At 36.8% G+C, this 15,930-nt stretch overlaps 4 protein-coding genes across 7 annotated transcripts; 2 read left to right on the forward strand and 2 right to left on the reverse strand.

Annotated features, from left to right (window-relative positions):
* Positions 1-557: 557 nt before the first annotated feature.
* LOC108345933 (thioredoxin-like 2, chloroplastic) lies at positions 558-6,357 on the reverse strand. 2 transcript variants are annotated; one of them, XM_017584792.2, is made up of 5 exons: positions 6,036-6,357; positions 5,707-5,859; positions 4,916-5,095; positions 1,420-1,584; positions 558-959 (listed from the first exon to the last, which is right to left on the reverse strand). In XM_017584792.2, the coding sequence occupies exons 1-5, from the start codon at positions 6,216-6,218 to the stop codon at positions 828-830; spliced, it is 813 nt and encodes a 270-aa protein (XP_017440281.1). In that variant the 5' UTR covers positions 6,219-6,357; the 3' UTR covers positions 558-827. The 2 variants fall into 2 exon arrangements, with proteins under 2 accessions (XP_017440281.1, XP_017440282.1); XM_017584793.2 differs by lacking the exon at positions 5,707-5,859 and having other exon boundaries at positions 6,036-6,354.
* A 1,484-nt stretch (positions 6,358-7,841) lies between these two features.
* On the reverse strand, positions 7,842-9,464 carry LOC108345865 (uncharacterized). The gene has a single exon (XM_017584690.2). The coding sequence runs from the start codon at positions 9,462-9,464 to the stop codon at positions 8,115-8,117; it is 1,350 nt and encodes a 449-aa protein (XP_017440179.1). The 3' UTR covers positions 7,842-8,114.
* Positions 9,465-9,572: 108 nt separating this feature from the next.
* LOC108345866 (protein OSB3, chloroplastic/mitochondrial) lies at positions 9,573-12,765 on the forward strand. 3 transcript variants are annotated; one of them, XR_008244708.1, is made up of 11 exons: positions 9,573-9,677; positions 9,909-10,179; positions 10,252-10,396; positions 10,469-10,559; positions 11,275-11,408; positions 11,488-11,626; positions 11,708-11,811; positions 11,913-12,060; positions 12,222-12,289; positions 12,393-12,622; positions 12,717-12,765. XR_008244708.1 is itself a non-coding variant. In XM_017584691.2 (10 exons), exons 1-10 carry the CDS (start codon positions 9,671-9,673, stop codon positions 12,540-12,542), a joined length of 1,257 nt encoding a protein of 418 aa, XP_017440180.1. In that variant the 5' UTR covers positions 9,573-9,670; the 3' UTR covers positions 12,543-12,765. The 3 variants fall into 3 exon arrangements, 2 of the variants coding, with proteins under 2 accessions (XP_017440180.1, XP_017440183.1); XM_017584691.2 differs by having other exon boundaries at positions 12,393-12,765; XM_017584694.2 differs by having other exon boundaries at positions 9,651-9,717; positions 12,393-12,765.
* Positions 12,766-13,376: 611 nt separating this feature from the next.
* Positions 13,377-14,288, forward strand: LOC108345046 (60S ribosomal protein L37-3). The gene is made up of 4 exons (XM_017583604.2): positions 13,377-13,529; positions 13,610-13,745; positions 13,815-13,916; positions 13,996-14,288. Exons 1-4 carry the CDS (start codon positions 13,527-13,529, stop codon positions 14,040-14,042), a joined length of 288 nt encoding a protein of 95 aa, XP_017439093.1. The 5' UTR covers positions 13,377-13,526; the 3' UTR covers positions 14,043-14,288.
* Positions 14,289-15,930: the final 1,642 nt, after the last annotated feature.

Consider the following 15,930-nt stretch of genomic DNA (forward strand, 5'->3'; position numbering starts at 1 on the left):
TTGCAAAATGCTAGAACTTCCACGTGTGCTCACCTCTCCGTATTTTATATTTTTTGGGCAAGATACATCGAGTTTTTGCAATAGTTTTTCTTTATTATATACTTTTTTGCATTAATTATTTATTATAATGTTAATGTTAATTATTAGTTATGTTAGGCCAAGCATGTAGTTTGGTAGCATGAATTTGAGTGCATTAGGAGAGTTATTTTCTACATTCAAGAAATCGCTTCTTGCATTTTCTTTTCATTTTTTGAATTAGCCAATCCAAAATGTAAAATCATATTCTGGAATTGATGATTTTTGGATTGAAAAATTCAATTGCAAAAAAGAAATGGTTAAAAGTGCAGAATCGAACTGCTATGATTTAAAATCACCATAAACCAAAGTTTAGTTTACTACTAAACTATCTCTCAATCAATGCTGAATCATCAAATAATTTATAAGTTATATATAAATTCGTAAACCTGATCAAATTATTGAGAACACTCAGTCCAAGAGTTTTATTAATGAAATTCAAAATTAATAAAAAATACTGAGTATAATAAGTTAGACAAAACTTACCCTGGTCAAGCCAGATTTAGCAAAAGAATTAAATCACAACATTTCATTTAACAGAAGTTTTAAAGTAGACGATTACAATCAGCTAATGAATGGTCAAGAATGAGACAGAACAAACAATTCTGCTAGGTATCCTTCTAAAACCAAAAAATAAAATAAAAATAAAGTAGTAAATATACAGAGTACATATATTATAAGTTTCTTTGGGGTTTCCCTCTGTGAGATAGCTTATAATACAAATGCGTGAATAGAAGATACAAGTACTATGCTTAAACGGATTCCACAGGTCTATCCTTGGCAGCAGAGGAAGGTTCAGCAAGCAGATCGCCAATGCCCACAGGTGGACCAATGCTGCATCGTGCCGTGTTATGCATCTGGATGGCATCCTTTATTTTTTGAAACTGTAATTTACAAACGAACCATTAGCTGATTAATGAATTAAAAGACTTGGCTCGCAGCATTCTGTACAATTAGGTTCTATCCACTATTCTAAGCTTTTTAAACCATCCATCATCATGTTGTTCAGTTTGTGAAAATATTTTCTATTTTAATAATAAATTACAGATAGATAATCAGTTTTTACCTCGTTTCTTGCTTCCAAATAAGGATTCTATTTTCATGGTTTCTTATATAAATCCTTGAAAATCGGAAAAAGGTAAAAAGTAAAAAATAAAAAAACATCTTTCTAATTATTTACCAACACATCAGATGAGAAGAAAATTGTCAAACAGAATATGCCCTTAAGTTTCAGTATAAACATTATTGGGAAAATCATAGGCACCAATCATCAACTGTTGTTGCTCATCTACTTTAATTGAAGCCAGAAATGCTAAGCATTACCAAATAAATTGTTAGAATTACCTTGGCAAGTGAACATGAAAACGATTCAAGCTGCCCCTCAGCTCCACGATAAAAGTGGAAGTAAGGAAGTACTTTAACATTCAGCCTTTTGCACATTGGCTTATTCTCATCAAAATTTACTTTGAGAAAAAGAATTTCGGGGTTTTCTTCAGCTGTTCTGCATAACTGCCAAGTCCACATCAAGATTCAGGATATGTGTGATATACTTTCAGCAGCATGCAAAGAGAATTATAAATTAATTCACAAATGTCTTCCTAACTTAAATTCGTTCTAGCTGTGAAGATGATAAACAGAACAGACACTACATGAATACTTTATTCTTTGGATCTAGAGGCAGACTCCCTACTGACAGTGAATTTATTTGTTTTATAGGAAAAAGAAGACCATCAAAATTGAATAAAAAAGGAGAAATGTGTCTCTCAATGGCAGTTGGACCATTCCAAGAAAAATTTTCATTATTCAACAAATTGGTTAAAGGAACCGCAATAGCTGCTTAGCCCATAATGAATCGTTTACATACCCAGTGAGGCCAAGGAAACCTCTCAGTTTTTTCAAATTAGCAAGAAAAGGTCAATCCAACACTGGCTTCAATTTTTCTTCATCTATAGCCACACCTTGACCAGAAATAGCATGACCTAAATGATCTATCTGTTGCAAAGTAAAGTAACATTTTGACAACCTTTTAAGCAGAATTTTCGATACCACCTCCAATTGATGCAAATGTAAGGGCCAGGAAGAACCAGATACCAAGATGTCATCAAAGAAAACCACAACATATTAAAAGACCTTGGAATACCTCAGTCATGAGACTCTGAAATGTAGTAGGAGCATTATAGAGGTCAAATGTCATGTTAGCCATTCATCAAGGCCTTGATGGGTTCTGAAGACTATTTTATGCCTATTGTCTTTCTTTACCAATATTTGATGGTACCCAAATCTTAGCTGCTGTTGAGAAAATTACTGAGCTCCATTCAACTCTTCAGTGAGCTCATCAATAGTAGGGAAGGGGAAACTATCCTTCACTGTTATGGCATTCAAAGCCCTATAGTCAATACAAAATCTCCATGTATTATCCTTCTTCTTCACCAAGGCTATGCGAGAAGAAAAAGGACTAGTGCTGGGCATTGTAATCCCTTCCTACAACATGTCTTGTATCATGGCTTAAATTTAATAGTTTCTGCTATGAGAATGCCCGTGTGGTCTGACCTTAACAGGACCAGAACCTTGGATCAATGGAATTGAATGATTTTCAGCTCTTTGAGGAGTTAATCCAGAAGGTATAGAGAAAACCTCTTTGTATATGTCTAGCAACATGGCCAATTCCGGTTCCATGTTAGTGGGAAGATCTAATTAATGGTCCTTAAGTGAATATGGTTGCAAGACTTGTGGAGTAAATACCTCAGTTATAACATGAGTACTGTACATCCTTCTCAAATGGGTGAATTGTGTGGGACTTGGCAGTTTGGATTGCTGACCAAGTAAGGTTATAAACTGGTTGTTCAAACACAACTTCAGGGTTAACTTGTTGTAATCAGAAATGTTGAGGGCCAAGGTAGCCAACCACGCAACTCCCAGAACCAATTCTTCCCTTCAAGGTAGCTTAACAGCACCGATAAAACAGTCCAATGTTGCTTGTGGGTTAAGTTCTTGTCCCTTTTTCCAAGAGCTGTAAATTGCACATAACACTCCTGTACAATAGTGGCTGGCATCAATTTTAAAGAGTTGAGCTCGGGGATATTCATAAGGGGAAGGTCTAAAATCAAGCTCAAGGGCTTGTGTAAAGGTAAACCATGAATGAAAGGGATTGATGCCGGTCATCATGTGATACTAAGGCACGACCTCCTAGTCTAGATGAATTGCAATAATAGTTAAATGATGTCCATCTGGTGTATTGTAATAACTGAACAATTGTTCAGCTTTAGAGATCCATCAAAAGGACATCCGATCCATCAAACTGAGGGAAATCAAGCTTGAAACTATTCACCTGAAATGGTTGATAAATGAGGGTAACAACTCTGGAACGGTATTTTGCTTGAGTACCAATCTATGGCTGACTCCAACATTTCAACCCACCTAGCATACTCCTAATCTCATGTTTCCATAGTGTCCAATAACTGCTTGATATCGTTCTAGAGTTCCTTATACACAAGTTTTTTCTGCCATAAATCAATGAAAGCACCAATGTAATTACATAGGAATGTCATAGAACAAAAAAAAAGCTCAACTCTGTACTTGTATAATAGCTGATGGACTTTTCTCACAAGGGAGGGCTGCTGACATATGGAAGAATTACAGAGGAGAAAATACCATGAAATTGAAAACAGAATGCAGAGACTAGGTTTTCAGAAAGCACAGAATACCCACAGCAGAGAGGGAGCGGACCAGAATCATTTTTTTCCATACTTTCTCTCTCCCCTGACCAAATTTCAATATTACTAGCTAGACCAATCATAACCTCTCATCCTACTGTTGGTTATTTTGTGACTCGATCCTTTTCTCCTCTCCTGATGCAAAGGATTACCAGCCCACATGCCCCTTTCCAGCTGTCTCAATTTCTTCCTTTCTTACCTCTGTTGTAACCAAATTGCCTGCAAATATACTCTCTAAAAAAAGGAGGATAATGACTCAATTTATCTAAAAAAGGTCCCATTTCCTCACTTTGGTCTCTACTAGAAGAGAATTTTACTTAATTAAATTTTTCCTCTCCCCTTCATTGTTGTGCACAGTAACACCAAAACAGATCACGAAACCTTCAATATGAATCAGAAAACCAAGATGCTGATATAGTAGTCTTCAATCAAGAATAAGAACTGGAAATGAAAACAAGACAGACAAAAGACTTCTAAAGCAAGTCTATCAAGGGTAATGAAAACATATATCCAGTGATTCTCCTGTGCAATTCAAAGTTTTCATTTTTACAGGGACAGAAAAAGAACAAAATGTTGCTTGCAGATCAGTACCACTCGTCAAACCAAGTATAACATGTTACCCAAGTTATCCACATTTGACATGTAATCAGCCATTTACATAACTGTTATTGATCCTCATCTAAAAGGAGTTTTCTTTCTAAAAAAGGAATTTAATATGTGGCCACTATCAAATCTGATTCAAATTAAGAAATATGTTTTGAAAGTGTGGGTGCAGACTGCAGACAGTATCTCAAACATAGCCTCTTTCAAATCATCACGTTCAGATCCTATTCTAATTTATGTTAGTATACCGGGGACTGCATGGCATAGACAGGAACGCCAAGCATCCATATCAGTACACTCATAACAATTCAGACCAATATCACTATACACCAATTAAGATGCCAGCCCATACTCAATATAGTATTTGGATGACCATGCACATTAGATCACTTATAATTTTACATCTTGTTTAATTTTGAACATGTTATCAACAAAGTACAGTTGAGAGCATATGCTTTTGCAGGAAATAAAAAATCCTCTGAAAAGTCTAAGAATGAAAGGGTGAAGTCAAGAAGCAAGAGGACCTTAGGGAATAATGCTCGGCAAGAAGCACACCAAGTTCCATAAAATTCAACAATAACAAGTCTATCTCCAGCTTGACTCAAAGCACTCAGAAATTCTTGCGTGGAGTGAATATCAACCATATTTGGTGCATTCTTTTCCCACCATTTTGGCTGACCAGTTTCAGCAACAGTTGCACATACCTGAAGTGAAGTGAGTAAAATCAAACAAAAGGCTGAGAAAAACACATTACACTTCAGTAATCCATAAAAATGACTAACAATCGAGACAGAGTAAAAGCAAAGTATAGTCATCAGTTTACTAGAGGTCAGGCTTCCTTCTGCACTGATTTCAAAATAATTAACTTATTCCAATGGAAACTCTACCAATAAATACCAAGGGAAAAAATATCCTAGCATTGATTCACATCAGTAATTAAACATTCTAAAGCTCATAAGCTGTCAAAGACGGTCTAGTTAGTGACAACATCTGCATAGAATGGATGGACCAAACACAAACTAATAGCATCATCACATTGAGAGAGACAGAGCAGTCTAAAATGGCAAACAGTCCTGGGCAAACTTGAATTCTACTCCTCAAATGGTAACAAAAAAAAGGTTATTAAAGTAATTTATTTTAGCATGTTCTAAAATGTCAATAGTAGTTTATTACAGTAGCATGCAGATACGCGTGAGAGCTAAACCGTTCTGCCGTACATCAGCAACCTGTGACCAAAATTAATAGAGCAAACAACGAAATTACCCTTTCAAAGAGACATTAGTGGTTATATTAATCCTGGAAAGGTGAAAATTACCGCGTACGTGTTTTGAAACATGCATTGGATGGGTGAATCAGTCCATGAGGTATGAGTAATTTGATTGATGAAATACATGCAATTGGGATACTTGTGTGGCAATTTTGAATCTTTAAGCAATACCCTCTTGCTAGGGACTAAATAGAGGGTTGACTACAAAACAATAATGATAATAACAACAGTAAAGTACAGGGCTTGCCATGCTCCAAAGGCGATTGAAAATGGGAGCGTAATTGGAGAACGCTAAGAAGAAGAGATGCAATAAAGTTAGTTAATGAGTGTTTCCTAATTGAGAATTAAGAGAATAAGGGAAGGGTTAAAAAAGTGACCTTGAAAGAGAGAAGGTGCTTTCTGGGCGCGAAAGCAAGAGTGGGAGGAGGCGGTGGTGCAGGAGAAGAATAGGCGAGAGGAGAGAAGAGGGTGCTGGCAGAGGCGGAATTTGGGGCGGTGAAGAGAGAGGAAGAGGAAGAGGATAATCGGAATTGCAATCGGAGAAGGTGAAGATGTGCCATTTACGCGCTCTGAGAGTGAAGAGCGCTACAACATCGCATGAGGATGGTGATGATATGATGCGATAGAACAAGAGAAAAATCAATGGTCTCACTCTTTCTCTCTTTGCATTTTTTTCTTTTCGGCTGCCCTACCCATTCATCATTTCTTATTTCTTATTTTTTATTTATTCCAATATAAATTTCCTTTCATTTTCTCAAATAAATATTGAACACTATATTATTTGCTTTCATATAATCTTAGAAACTCCTTATTGGACTCTTTTTTGTCACGAGAGAAGTGTGATCATGAGTGGCAAATTCAAACTATAATATTATGAAAACATGAGTGTGAATTTTATAATAATTATTTGAAGAATCATATAATAGTAACAATAATGTTTTATTGGTTTAGTGTTAAAAATATTACATTTTGTTATTATTCAACATTTTTTGGCTGAAGGCTCAATAGTTGATTATGAGAATATATTTTGTTATTCTTAAAAAATTAGAAAAAAATGAAAATGATTTTTGAAATATTTTGCAAAAGGTACCTTTGTGAATTCTTAACTTCTTGCTTGGATTAAATTTAAAAAGGTTACATAAAAAAAATTATCGAAGCACAATTTAAAAGAGAAAAAAATATTTATGCAAAATTTGTTTGTGAACGTTGAATTCTTCCTTAAAAACAAAGTGTTTTTACAAGTTAAGCTTTTATTCTATGGTCCAAGAAGTACAAAAAATCTATTTTATCATAAACAATTAAAACAAATCTCAACCTTTTTTTTATATGTTCTATTCTTGTTCTCTTATTTTTCTCCTAAGCAATGAGAGATCAACTTTCGTTTTTTCATTTTGATTAAATTGATTTTAATCTATTAAATATGATTAGAAGATGAGGAAAAAAAAAGATCATACGCTTACATGGCCATCCAGTTATAAACAATAACATATAATAATAACAATTTTTAAGACAATTACTTCAAAAATCACCCAAACAGAATAAAACTACTGTAAATTGTTTGTTTTCAACTATTAAACTCTTTAAACAGATGTTCAAATTACTGTCAACTACAAATTCTGCATAAATATGTGTTGTATGTTATGTGAAAAATAGATGGAAAACAAAACAAACATACACTAACTCGAGGAAGCTTTTGGTTTAGGTTTTCATCAGATAAACGGATGAATATTAATCTAATGTATACTTTCCTGCAAGAATAATATTCCCAAAACAAGGATATCACAAGGGTTTATCCTAATTGTTTTTACTTTCCAGCAGCAACTTCATCTAGCAGCAATGACCTAGCAATAATATTTCCCACATGTAGGATTGAGTGAAATAGAAAAAGTAGCTCTATTGATTCATTGAAGCAGACAGCCTCTAGTTATAAATTGTGTATACAACTGATACGCCAGAAATATATGCATTCATCTACAGAGTAAAAGGGAAGAGTATATCAGTGAGTTAATGAAAAGTACTTTCATCCAAGACATTTCCAAACTGAAATGGAAAGAGGAACAATTCAGTGAAATGCCAAAGTTAACAATGGAATCACTGTTGGCATTTGGGAGAGACAAGTAGACAGCAATCAGTAGCCATTTGAAAAGTTGAAACACATGATTTATCACTACTAAAAACAGAATGGCATCAAAAGGGAATAGTAATATAGAACTCATCATCATCATCATCCAAAAGGGAAATATTGCGTGTGAATCCATTCATAGAACCTAACAATATAGTAATATAGGTTATTTCGTACAATGTTCCATAGGTGTTTTTAGTACTGTTTTGCAATACAAAAGTTAAGTTTCTTCTCAACAACCTGCATAATGATTTTGCATTAAAGGTGAGTGTGAAACTTCAATTCTGATTGGAAACCAACACCAAAAGTACCTATGTGACCACAATTTAGGTTGTCAGGCAGTAGGCAGAAGAACAGAATCCGGAAACGTGGCAGAGCCATCATTAGGTGCACCCTTGATGTCAAGAATGGAAGTAACCAGATTATAAATCTGAACATTCTCAAAGGAGGGTATCTTCCTTCCTCTGGGAAACCTAGGACCATGTCCAATAAAAATAGTCCTCATGGAGAAAAACGCATTGTCGTAACCATGAGCACCGCCGCATTCCTTCTTACCGGTTCGATTCAGCTGAACCTTGAAACCCTCATCAGCCAAACCAACAATGGGCGTAACCCGATCGCTGTCCGAATAATGAAGCCTCTCAGGCAAATCCTCCTTCAGGTAAACCTTCAACCTCCCCCCATTCTCGACCTTCCCAGAGCTCAACCCTTCGTTCATCTTAGCAACAACATACGCTGGGTCAACGGAAGGAGGAGGGCGAATAGCCAGCAATGGGGTGTAATACTGGATCCAATCTCGAGGAATCTGGACCCAAGGTGCCAAATCAACCAAAGAGATAAGCTTTGTATCGCATGTACCTACCATGCCATGGTCACCGACCAAAATAACATGAACATCCTCGAAAACGCCTCTGTGTTCCAAGCCCTGGATGAGCCTCCCTATCAAGGCGTCGATTCTGGCAACAGCATCAGTGATCTCAGAAGCATCAGGTCCAACCTGGTGACCCTGATGATCAGGATCCTCAAAATAGAGAGTAATGAAAGAGGGTATTTGGAGAGGAGGTAAATCGAAGTAGCTCAAAACGGTGTCGACTCTGTCCTCAAAGGGGACAGAGCCATTGTAGAGTTGGCAGAAGGCCTCGGGGCAATTCCAGGGGCCTTTGTGGACCTCGGAGCCTGGCCAGAAGTAGGTGGCGGCGGAGAGGCCGTTGAGGACGGCGGTCTCCCAGAGTGGCTGGCCAAGCCACCACTTGGGGTCGTGGTTGCTCATGGAGAACTTTTCGGCGGTGATGGGGTCGTAGAAGACATTGTTGACAATGCCGTGGTGGGGAGGGTAGAGGCCGGTGACGATGGAATAGTGATTGGGGAACGTGAGGGTGGGGAAGACGGGGATGAGGCCGGTCTCAGCCTCCGTCCCGTTCTGAATCAAACGGTGGATGTTGGGAGTGGGGGTTTTGAACTGGTATCCGAAACGGAAGCCGTCGGAGGAAATGAGGATGACGACGGGGTGAGGGAGCGGCGCGGAGGAGACGGGGTCTGAGGAGAAGTAGAGGGCCAGGGACAAGGCCGCCAGGAGCCACATGGAAGCCACCACCAGAATGCTGCCATATGTCCAAGAGGAAGGGTTTCTGCCGGAGAGCAACGGAGTTCTTGAAGCTGCTTCTTCTTCTTCTACCCCCATCATTTCTGCACACTTTTTCTTTCACTCCTCGGATCTCCTTATCTTAGTTTTCCTTGCATATCCCCACCATTAACAAAACTACCTGTTATGTAACATGTGTTTAAATAATTCAAAGTTTACTGTTTTTTAATGTTTAAAGCGACATTTTATACATGTTTTAAAATGAAAATGGAGTATAAGACTAAGGTGCAGACAAATAACAACCATTTATGAAAGGTCATCACTAAACCTAGTTTCCTTTGCTACACAACTATGGGTAAAAACCTTAATCATCGAAACAGAAAATGTTTGCTAAAGCATAAAACTTTAGTAAGAAGTGGCTTTATTGTTGGATAAATGAACATGTGTATTGCTCTTGAACAAGTTTGATTATAAAAAATTAGGTAACCTAAAACAAACGTGTTAGTTTCATTTCATTCATTCATAGTTCGATCGGTTCCTGCGCAGTAAGCGAAATGAATGGTTGGGTGCTACGACAGTTTGGCAAAGGTGGCAGGGATTCTTCGGTTTCCCCTCTCATTCTTCTTCTCCGTTCCTACGCCACTCGCCGCTCCAAACCCACCCCACCGGAGATTCCTTTTCAGCCCAAACTGGCTAACGCCGTCGATCTCATCGGTCAGCTACTCACGCCTCTTCAGTTCCACGAATCTCCCGAAGGCAACGCCTGGGCCACCGCCGTCATCACGCGCCAAGAGTCCCCTTCTTCTCCTTTCCTCTCGTACGCTGCTCTCTCTGTTTCCTTTCTCTTCTTTGCTGTTCTTATTATAACTTCACTATCTCCCCATTTCAGGATTCCGCTTCTATTCGAGGGTGATCTCGCTCATACCGCCAAATGCCATCTCAAACTCAATGATTTCATCCACATTGCTGGAAATCTCACCACTGATCGTCATCCACTACACCCCCAACAACACCACCATCAAAGCAATATCCAGGTACCTCTGTCTTTCTTATAATATCTTATCTTCTGTTACACTCCCACTTCTCATCTTCACTATCTACAACAGGTTATGGTGCAAACCCTGAACTTTGTTCAAGGATATCCCCAACTCAACACTACATCCGCATCTTCAACTACCAAAATACTTCCTTTCTCTAGTAAGTCCTCCCTTCTCGTTTTTTTCCCTAATGTCCTCTAATCTCGGCAGTACTTCATTTATTGACACCGCAAAAACGTGTTTCTTTGTTACATGGATACAATTTGTGTATGCTCAAACAGTCATGAGCCTAATTTCTGACTAAATGCTCTTGCCTTCATAATTTTATGTTCTTTTTTCATATTAAAAACTTAATACAAGAAAGGCTAAACTAATCGGTATGTCTCAACTATTTGAGAATTCTTAAAATAAATTAGTAAGAAAAATTAATTGGATTCTTGATCCTGTAAAATTTTTGTGATTGAGATGGTTTGGGACAACTTGAAATGATCAAAATATGATGATTTATGATGATGGTTTTAGAAGTCCAACGAACCAGATTTTTTTTTTCTCAAGATCGTGGACCTAATTACAATTTTTTTTCCTTTTATTTGGAGAATCTGATTAAAAGTTTCCAGATAGTTTCAGGGATTAATTTAGCCTAAAGGAAATTTTAGTTAAAGAAAAGAAGGGAAAATGCGGCTATAAGGAGGATAAGATATGCTCCTAAACAGAACGAGAAAAGAACCCAACAGAGCAAGTTAATTCGAGGATGATAGCTAGTATTTATGATATTAGATGAAAGTGAAAATTTTGTTAGTGTGTGGTGTGGTTTTAGCAATTACTTCCGTGAACTTGATATTTCTTTTGGACATGTTCCGTTTCTATCTTATTAGAAAGTGAGGAGCATGACATCAATCCATCAAGGAAGAATATCCGTGCCAAGCAGAGTAAAGAGCTGGACAAAGACAATTCTTGGAAGGATCTCCTTGATAACCCCGTTGAATGGTGGGATCTTCGTTCAACAGAGGTTGGGAAGTTTTCTCCTTGGTTGGTTTTGTCATGCACCTTTAGTATTTGGCCATGACATCCGTTACAAATTAATGTAGGAGAATCCAAAAGGTGCAGCTTTTGAAAGAAAGACAAATGGTGAATTACTCTTTATCAATAGCTCAACTCCCAAATGGGTGCAAGAGAAATTAGAGTTAGTGACAATTAACTTGAAACCTGAACCAAAACACTCAATATGTAAGTATATACATGTTAAGTACGTCCATAATTGGGTTGTTTAAACTTTCCAACAATTTGCAATTTGGTTTGTTTTAACAGCCTCTGCGAAGAACAGCCCAGATTCTTCAATGAGTTCTTGGATAGACCTTGTAGATAATCCAAAGCAGTGGTGTGATTTCCGTGACAGCAAACAAAATGGATTGGTAATGAACTAGTGATTAATGACTTTTCACTCGATGTATCTTTCTCTCTTTTGTCTAATTTATCCGGAGGATCCTTTTATCCCTTTATATATTTAGTACAGGTACATCCAAAGCACCCTGATTTCAAGCGCAAGGATGGCAGTGTTTCCCTCTGGCTTGGCAAGGGTGAAACGTGGGTTTTACCCAAACTGAAAGGGCTTGAATTTGAAGTTCCCGTTCTTAAATCCAAAAAAGCAAAGGATAGTAAAGGTTTGTGTAGATATCTCCATTTTTATCTTTGCCCAGTCTCTCGTGTCTGTTTTGGCCCTTCAACTTAAGATTCCTCGTGTCCTACTTCAATTTCACTTTCCATTTCTGCTTGGTCATCGTATTTTGTTTTTTGAAGTACGCATGTCTCAACCTGGTTTTAGGTGGTGATGTGTACTGGAATGATTTGGTACAAAATCCGGCTAAATGGTGGGATAATAGAGTAGATAAGGTAACCCATTTTCTGAATTGTCCTTGTGTTCTTAAATATTTACAAATTTATATCGCTTTATTGGATTTTGTGTATTGAGTTGATAGCTCATTTTGATCATCAGAGGAATGAAAAGGCTCCTGATTTCAAGCACAAAGAAACTGGTGAAGGGCTGTGGCTTGGTTCTTCACCAAGTTGGGTGTTAGACAAATTGCCACCAGTGAAGCCTAAACAAAGTGTAGAAACTGACAGGAAATCGACACCGGTTTCATGAGCAATGGAGAAAGAAGCAGAGAATGGAGTCACTTACTAAGTTGGATATAGGATATATCCTGTTATGAGTTTCACTTCCATGTAATTAACTTTTTCCTTAGTAAACTTCTGTTTTACTGATACCTTTACAAACTTAGTACCCTCACATATCGCTTACTCAGCATTTGACTTGCAGTTTCTACCAGCCAGCAGATCTATACAAAATTACTGGTGTTATTCAAATACTTGTATTGCTGTTTTGCTTTACTCTGCATCAAATGCGTTTAATCTACTTTAACTTCCTTTTTCTCCCCAAAACGTAGACTGCATTCTGAAAAAAAAAAATCAGCTTTTTTTTTTAACTTCAATGGTGTTCGACTTCTCAAAGCTATGATTAGTTATTAGTAGAGAGGTCAGTGCGTGTGTTACGAAAAAGAAAACAGAAGGATATTTTTTGCATTTAGCCAAACATCTATTAATAACTTTTTTCAAAGCTATGATAACTTTTTTCTGAACTTTCTTTGTAACGTAAGAAATATGGAACTCCCATGGATAAAATCTTTAACAAACTAGTGCTTTATTCTCGATTATCATGTTGGACACAATCACCAAACAAACAAAATTGTAGAAAAGAAAGTTTGCTTATGAACTTTGATGTTCAAATTACTTTTCAAGATGGAGTTGGCTTAGCCATGCTTACCTCTACTTGTTTATAGTTTACATAGATTAATAGTAATCATTCAGAACATTAAAGGGAATTTTTCAAAAATCGTTTTGGTTTTGGTTCAGTGCTTATAGCTTAAATTCCTTATATTTTCTATTTCTGTTAACTTCACCTTTTTTTTTGCCATCGCTATATAATTGGGCCGAAGGCCCAAACAAAAAAAACCTAACACACACTGTGCCTACACATACATAAATTCTCTACAGTGCAGCAATTAGGTTAGGTTTCATATAAATTCTCTCCTTTCGTAGCAGTTGGGTTTCTGCTCTGCGTCTACCATCAATGGTATCGTCTTTTATCTTTTACTCTGTGTAGGTGTGATATGAATCTGATTCTGATGGTGTTTGGATTTTGCATGAGTGCAGGGGAAGGGAACGGGGAGTTTCGGTAAGAGGAGGAACAAGACCCACACCCTCTGTGTCAGATGCGGCCGTCGCAGCTTTCACCTTCAGAAGAGTCGCTGTGCTGCGTGTGCTTTCCCAGCAGCACGCACTAGAAAATGTAACACTTTTACTTTTTAAATTTAGAGTTTGTGTTAAAGATTCGGTCTTGATCGGTTTAGGGTTTCAGATAACTGGAGCGTCAAGGCCATTAGGAGAAAGACCACTGGAACTGGAAGAATGAGGTACCTGCGTCACGTGCCTCGCAGATTCAAGAGCGGCTTCAGAGAGGGTATGATCGGTTAATTTTTTGAGTGTTTAATTTTGGGTGTTGGTTTAGCGTTTTTGCTAAAGTTGAGATTTTGAATCAGGTACCGAAGCAGCACCCAGGAAGAGAGGAGCGGCTACCACTGCCTAAGCTGTCGAATGTAGCAATTTTTCGGGATCAATGAATTGTAGGAGTTTAGGCTTCTGTGCCATGTGAAACAATTTTTTTTTCTGTGGTTTTGATCTCATTTGATATATACGGTCTTGTATTTCAATTTGAGTATTAAGGAGTTTTGATTTGTTAGTGTTTTACATCTATACTTTAGTTTTCAATTCAGACCTTAATTTTGGATTTGTTGTTAGCAATGAATTATTTTATGTTTATTATGCTGATAAAGATAGTTTCCATTACGGCCTTGGCTTAGATTTTGCGTACCACATGATAATTTGAGATTAGAGTATGCTATTATTTGATGATTTATCAAAGTTTGTTGGTTTTAGGTTATGTAATTTGATACAAGACATGTCTCACCTGATAATGCTGGTGAGAGATGATAAAACCATGAATGTTTAAAATTCTTCGCAACATTGATTCACCTGATAATGTTTCCTTGATAGAAGATGAATATGAGAATTTTCAAGTTTGGGATATTTTTTGTTTTTGCTAATCAATTTTCGCTCTGATAAAGTTCTACCGGTATTGAAAAATTTACCCTTGATAACCCTTGGTTGACACTATTAAAGAAAATGCATTACTACCAAATTTTATGGTTTGCTTGACTTAATAATTATGGCATCACGACATATACACTATAACCAACAAGCATTATTTTTTTTGTAAATTCGTCTCTCTAGCCTTTTCTTGAAATATTTGTACTCTCAACTCTTTTAATATTCATTGTTTCTCATTCTCTTTCCAATAAAATTTGTAGTAGTTATACATAACTTCCTGAATTAAGATGATAGACGTTTAAACAATTGTAGTCTATTTAAACAGTCAAGTTATGCGAGCATATCATATCTGAATTGTTCGAATTTCTGATTATGATGCTATTACAAATATTACAAATGTCTCTAATGCTTCCGATATCCCACACATTAAATTTGTAGTGACATGCAACAAAAGCGGCAATATATAGATTCGAAAGGTTTATAAATTTTATGAAGTTAATAAGAAAATAATAGCGGTTAGTAATGACTAATTATTCAGCTGTCATGACTTTTAATATTTTTATCAAAGACTATGTAAATGGTTGCTAACATAACATTATAAAAAGCTTTGAACTGAATGGAGCCAGTCATTTTACACATCTTAAAACCTCTTGTTTAAGCCCAAGTAGCCAACACCTCCATAAATTCGAAAGCCCGTTTTTTGGGAAAAAACTATTTGCATGTTGTATACTCTAGAAGCCCCTCATTGTTGTGAACAGTAACAACAAAACAGATCACGAAACCTTCTACATGAATCAGAAAACAAAGATGCTGCTATAATAGTCTTCAATGAAGAATAAGAACTAGAAATGAAAACGAGACAGACCTAAGACTTCTAAAGCAAGTCGATCAAGGATCATGAAACATATATCCAGTGATTCTCGGGTGCAATTCAAAGTTTTCATTTTTACAGGGACAGAAAAATAACAAAATGTTGACTTGCAGATCAGTACCACTCCTCGAACCAAGTATAACATGTTACCCAAGTTAACCACATGTAATTAATCAGCCATTTACATAACTGTTATTGATCCTCATCTAAGAGGAGTTTTCTTTTTAAAAAAGGAATTTAATATGTGGCCTATCATTTGACTTGCAGTCTCTACCAGCCGGCAGATCTATACAAAATTACTGGTGTCATTCAAATACTTGTGTTACTGTTTTGCTTTATTCTGCATCAAATGCGATTAATCTACTTTAACTTCCTTTTTCTCCCCAAAATGTAGACTGCATTCTGAAAAAAAAGGAAAATCAGCGTTTTTTTTTTAACTTCAATGATGTTAGACTTCTCAAAACTATGATTAGTTATTAGTAGGGAGGTCGGTGCG

Source organism: Vigna angularis, chromosome 8 (genome assembly GCF_016808095.1).
Source record: "Vigna angularis cultivar LongXiaoDou No.4 chromosome 8, ASM1680809v1, whole genome shotgun sequence".
Lineage (NCBI taxonomy): Eukaryota > Viridiplantae > Streptophyta > Magnoliopsida > Fabales > Fabaceae > Vigna > Vigna angularis.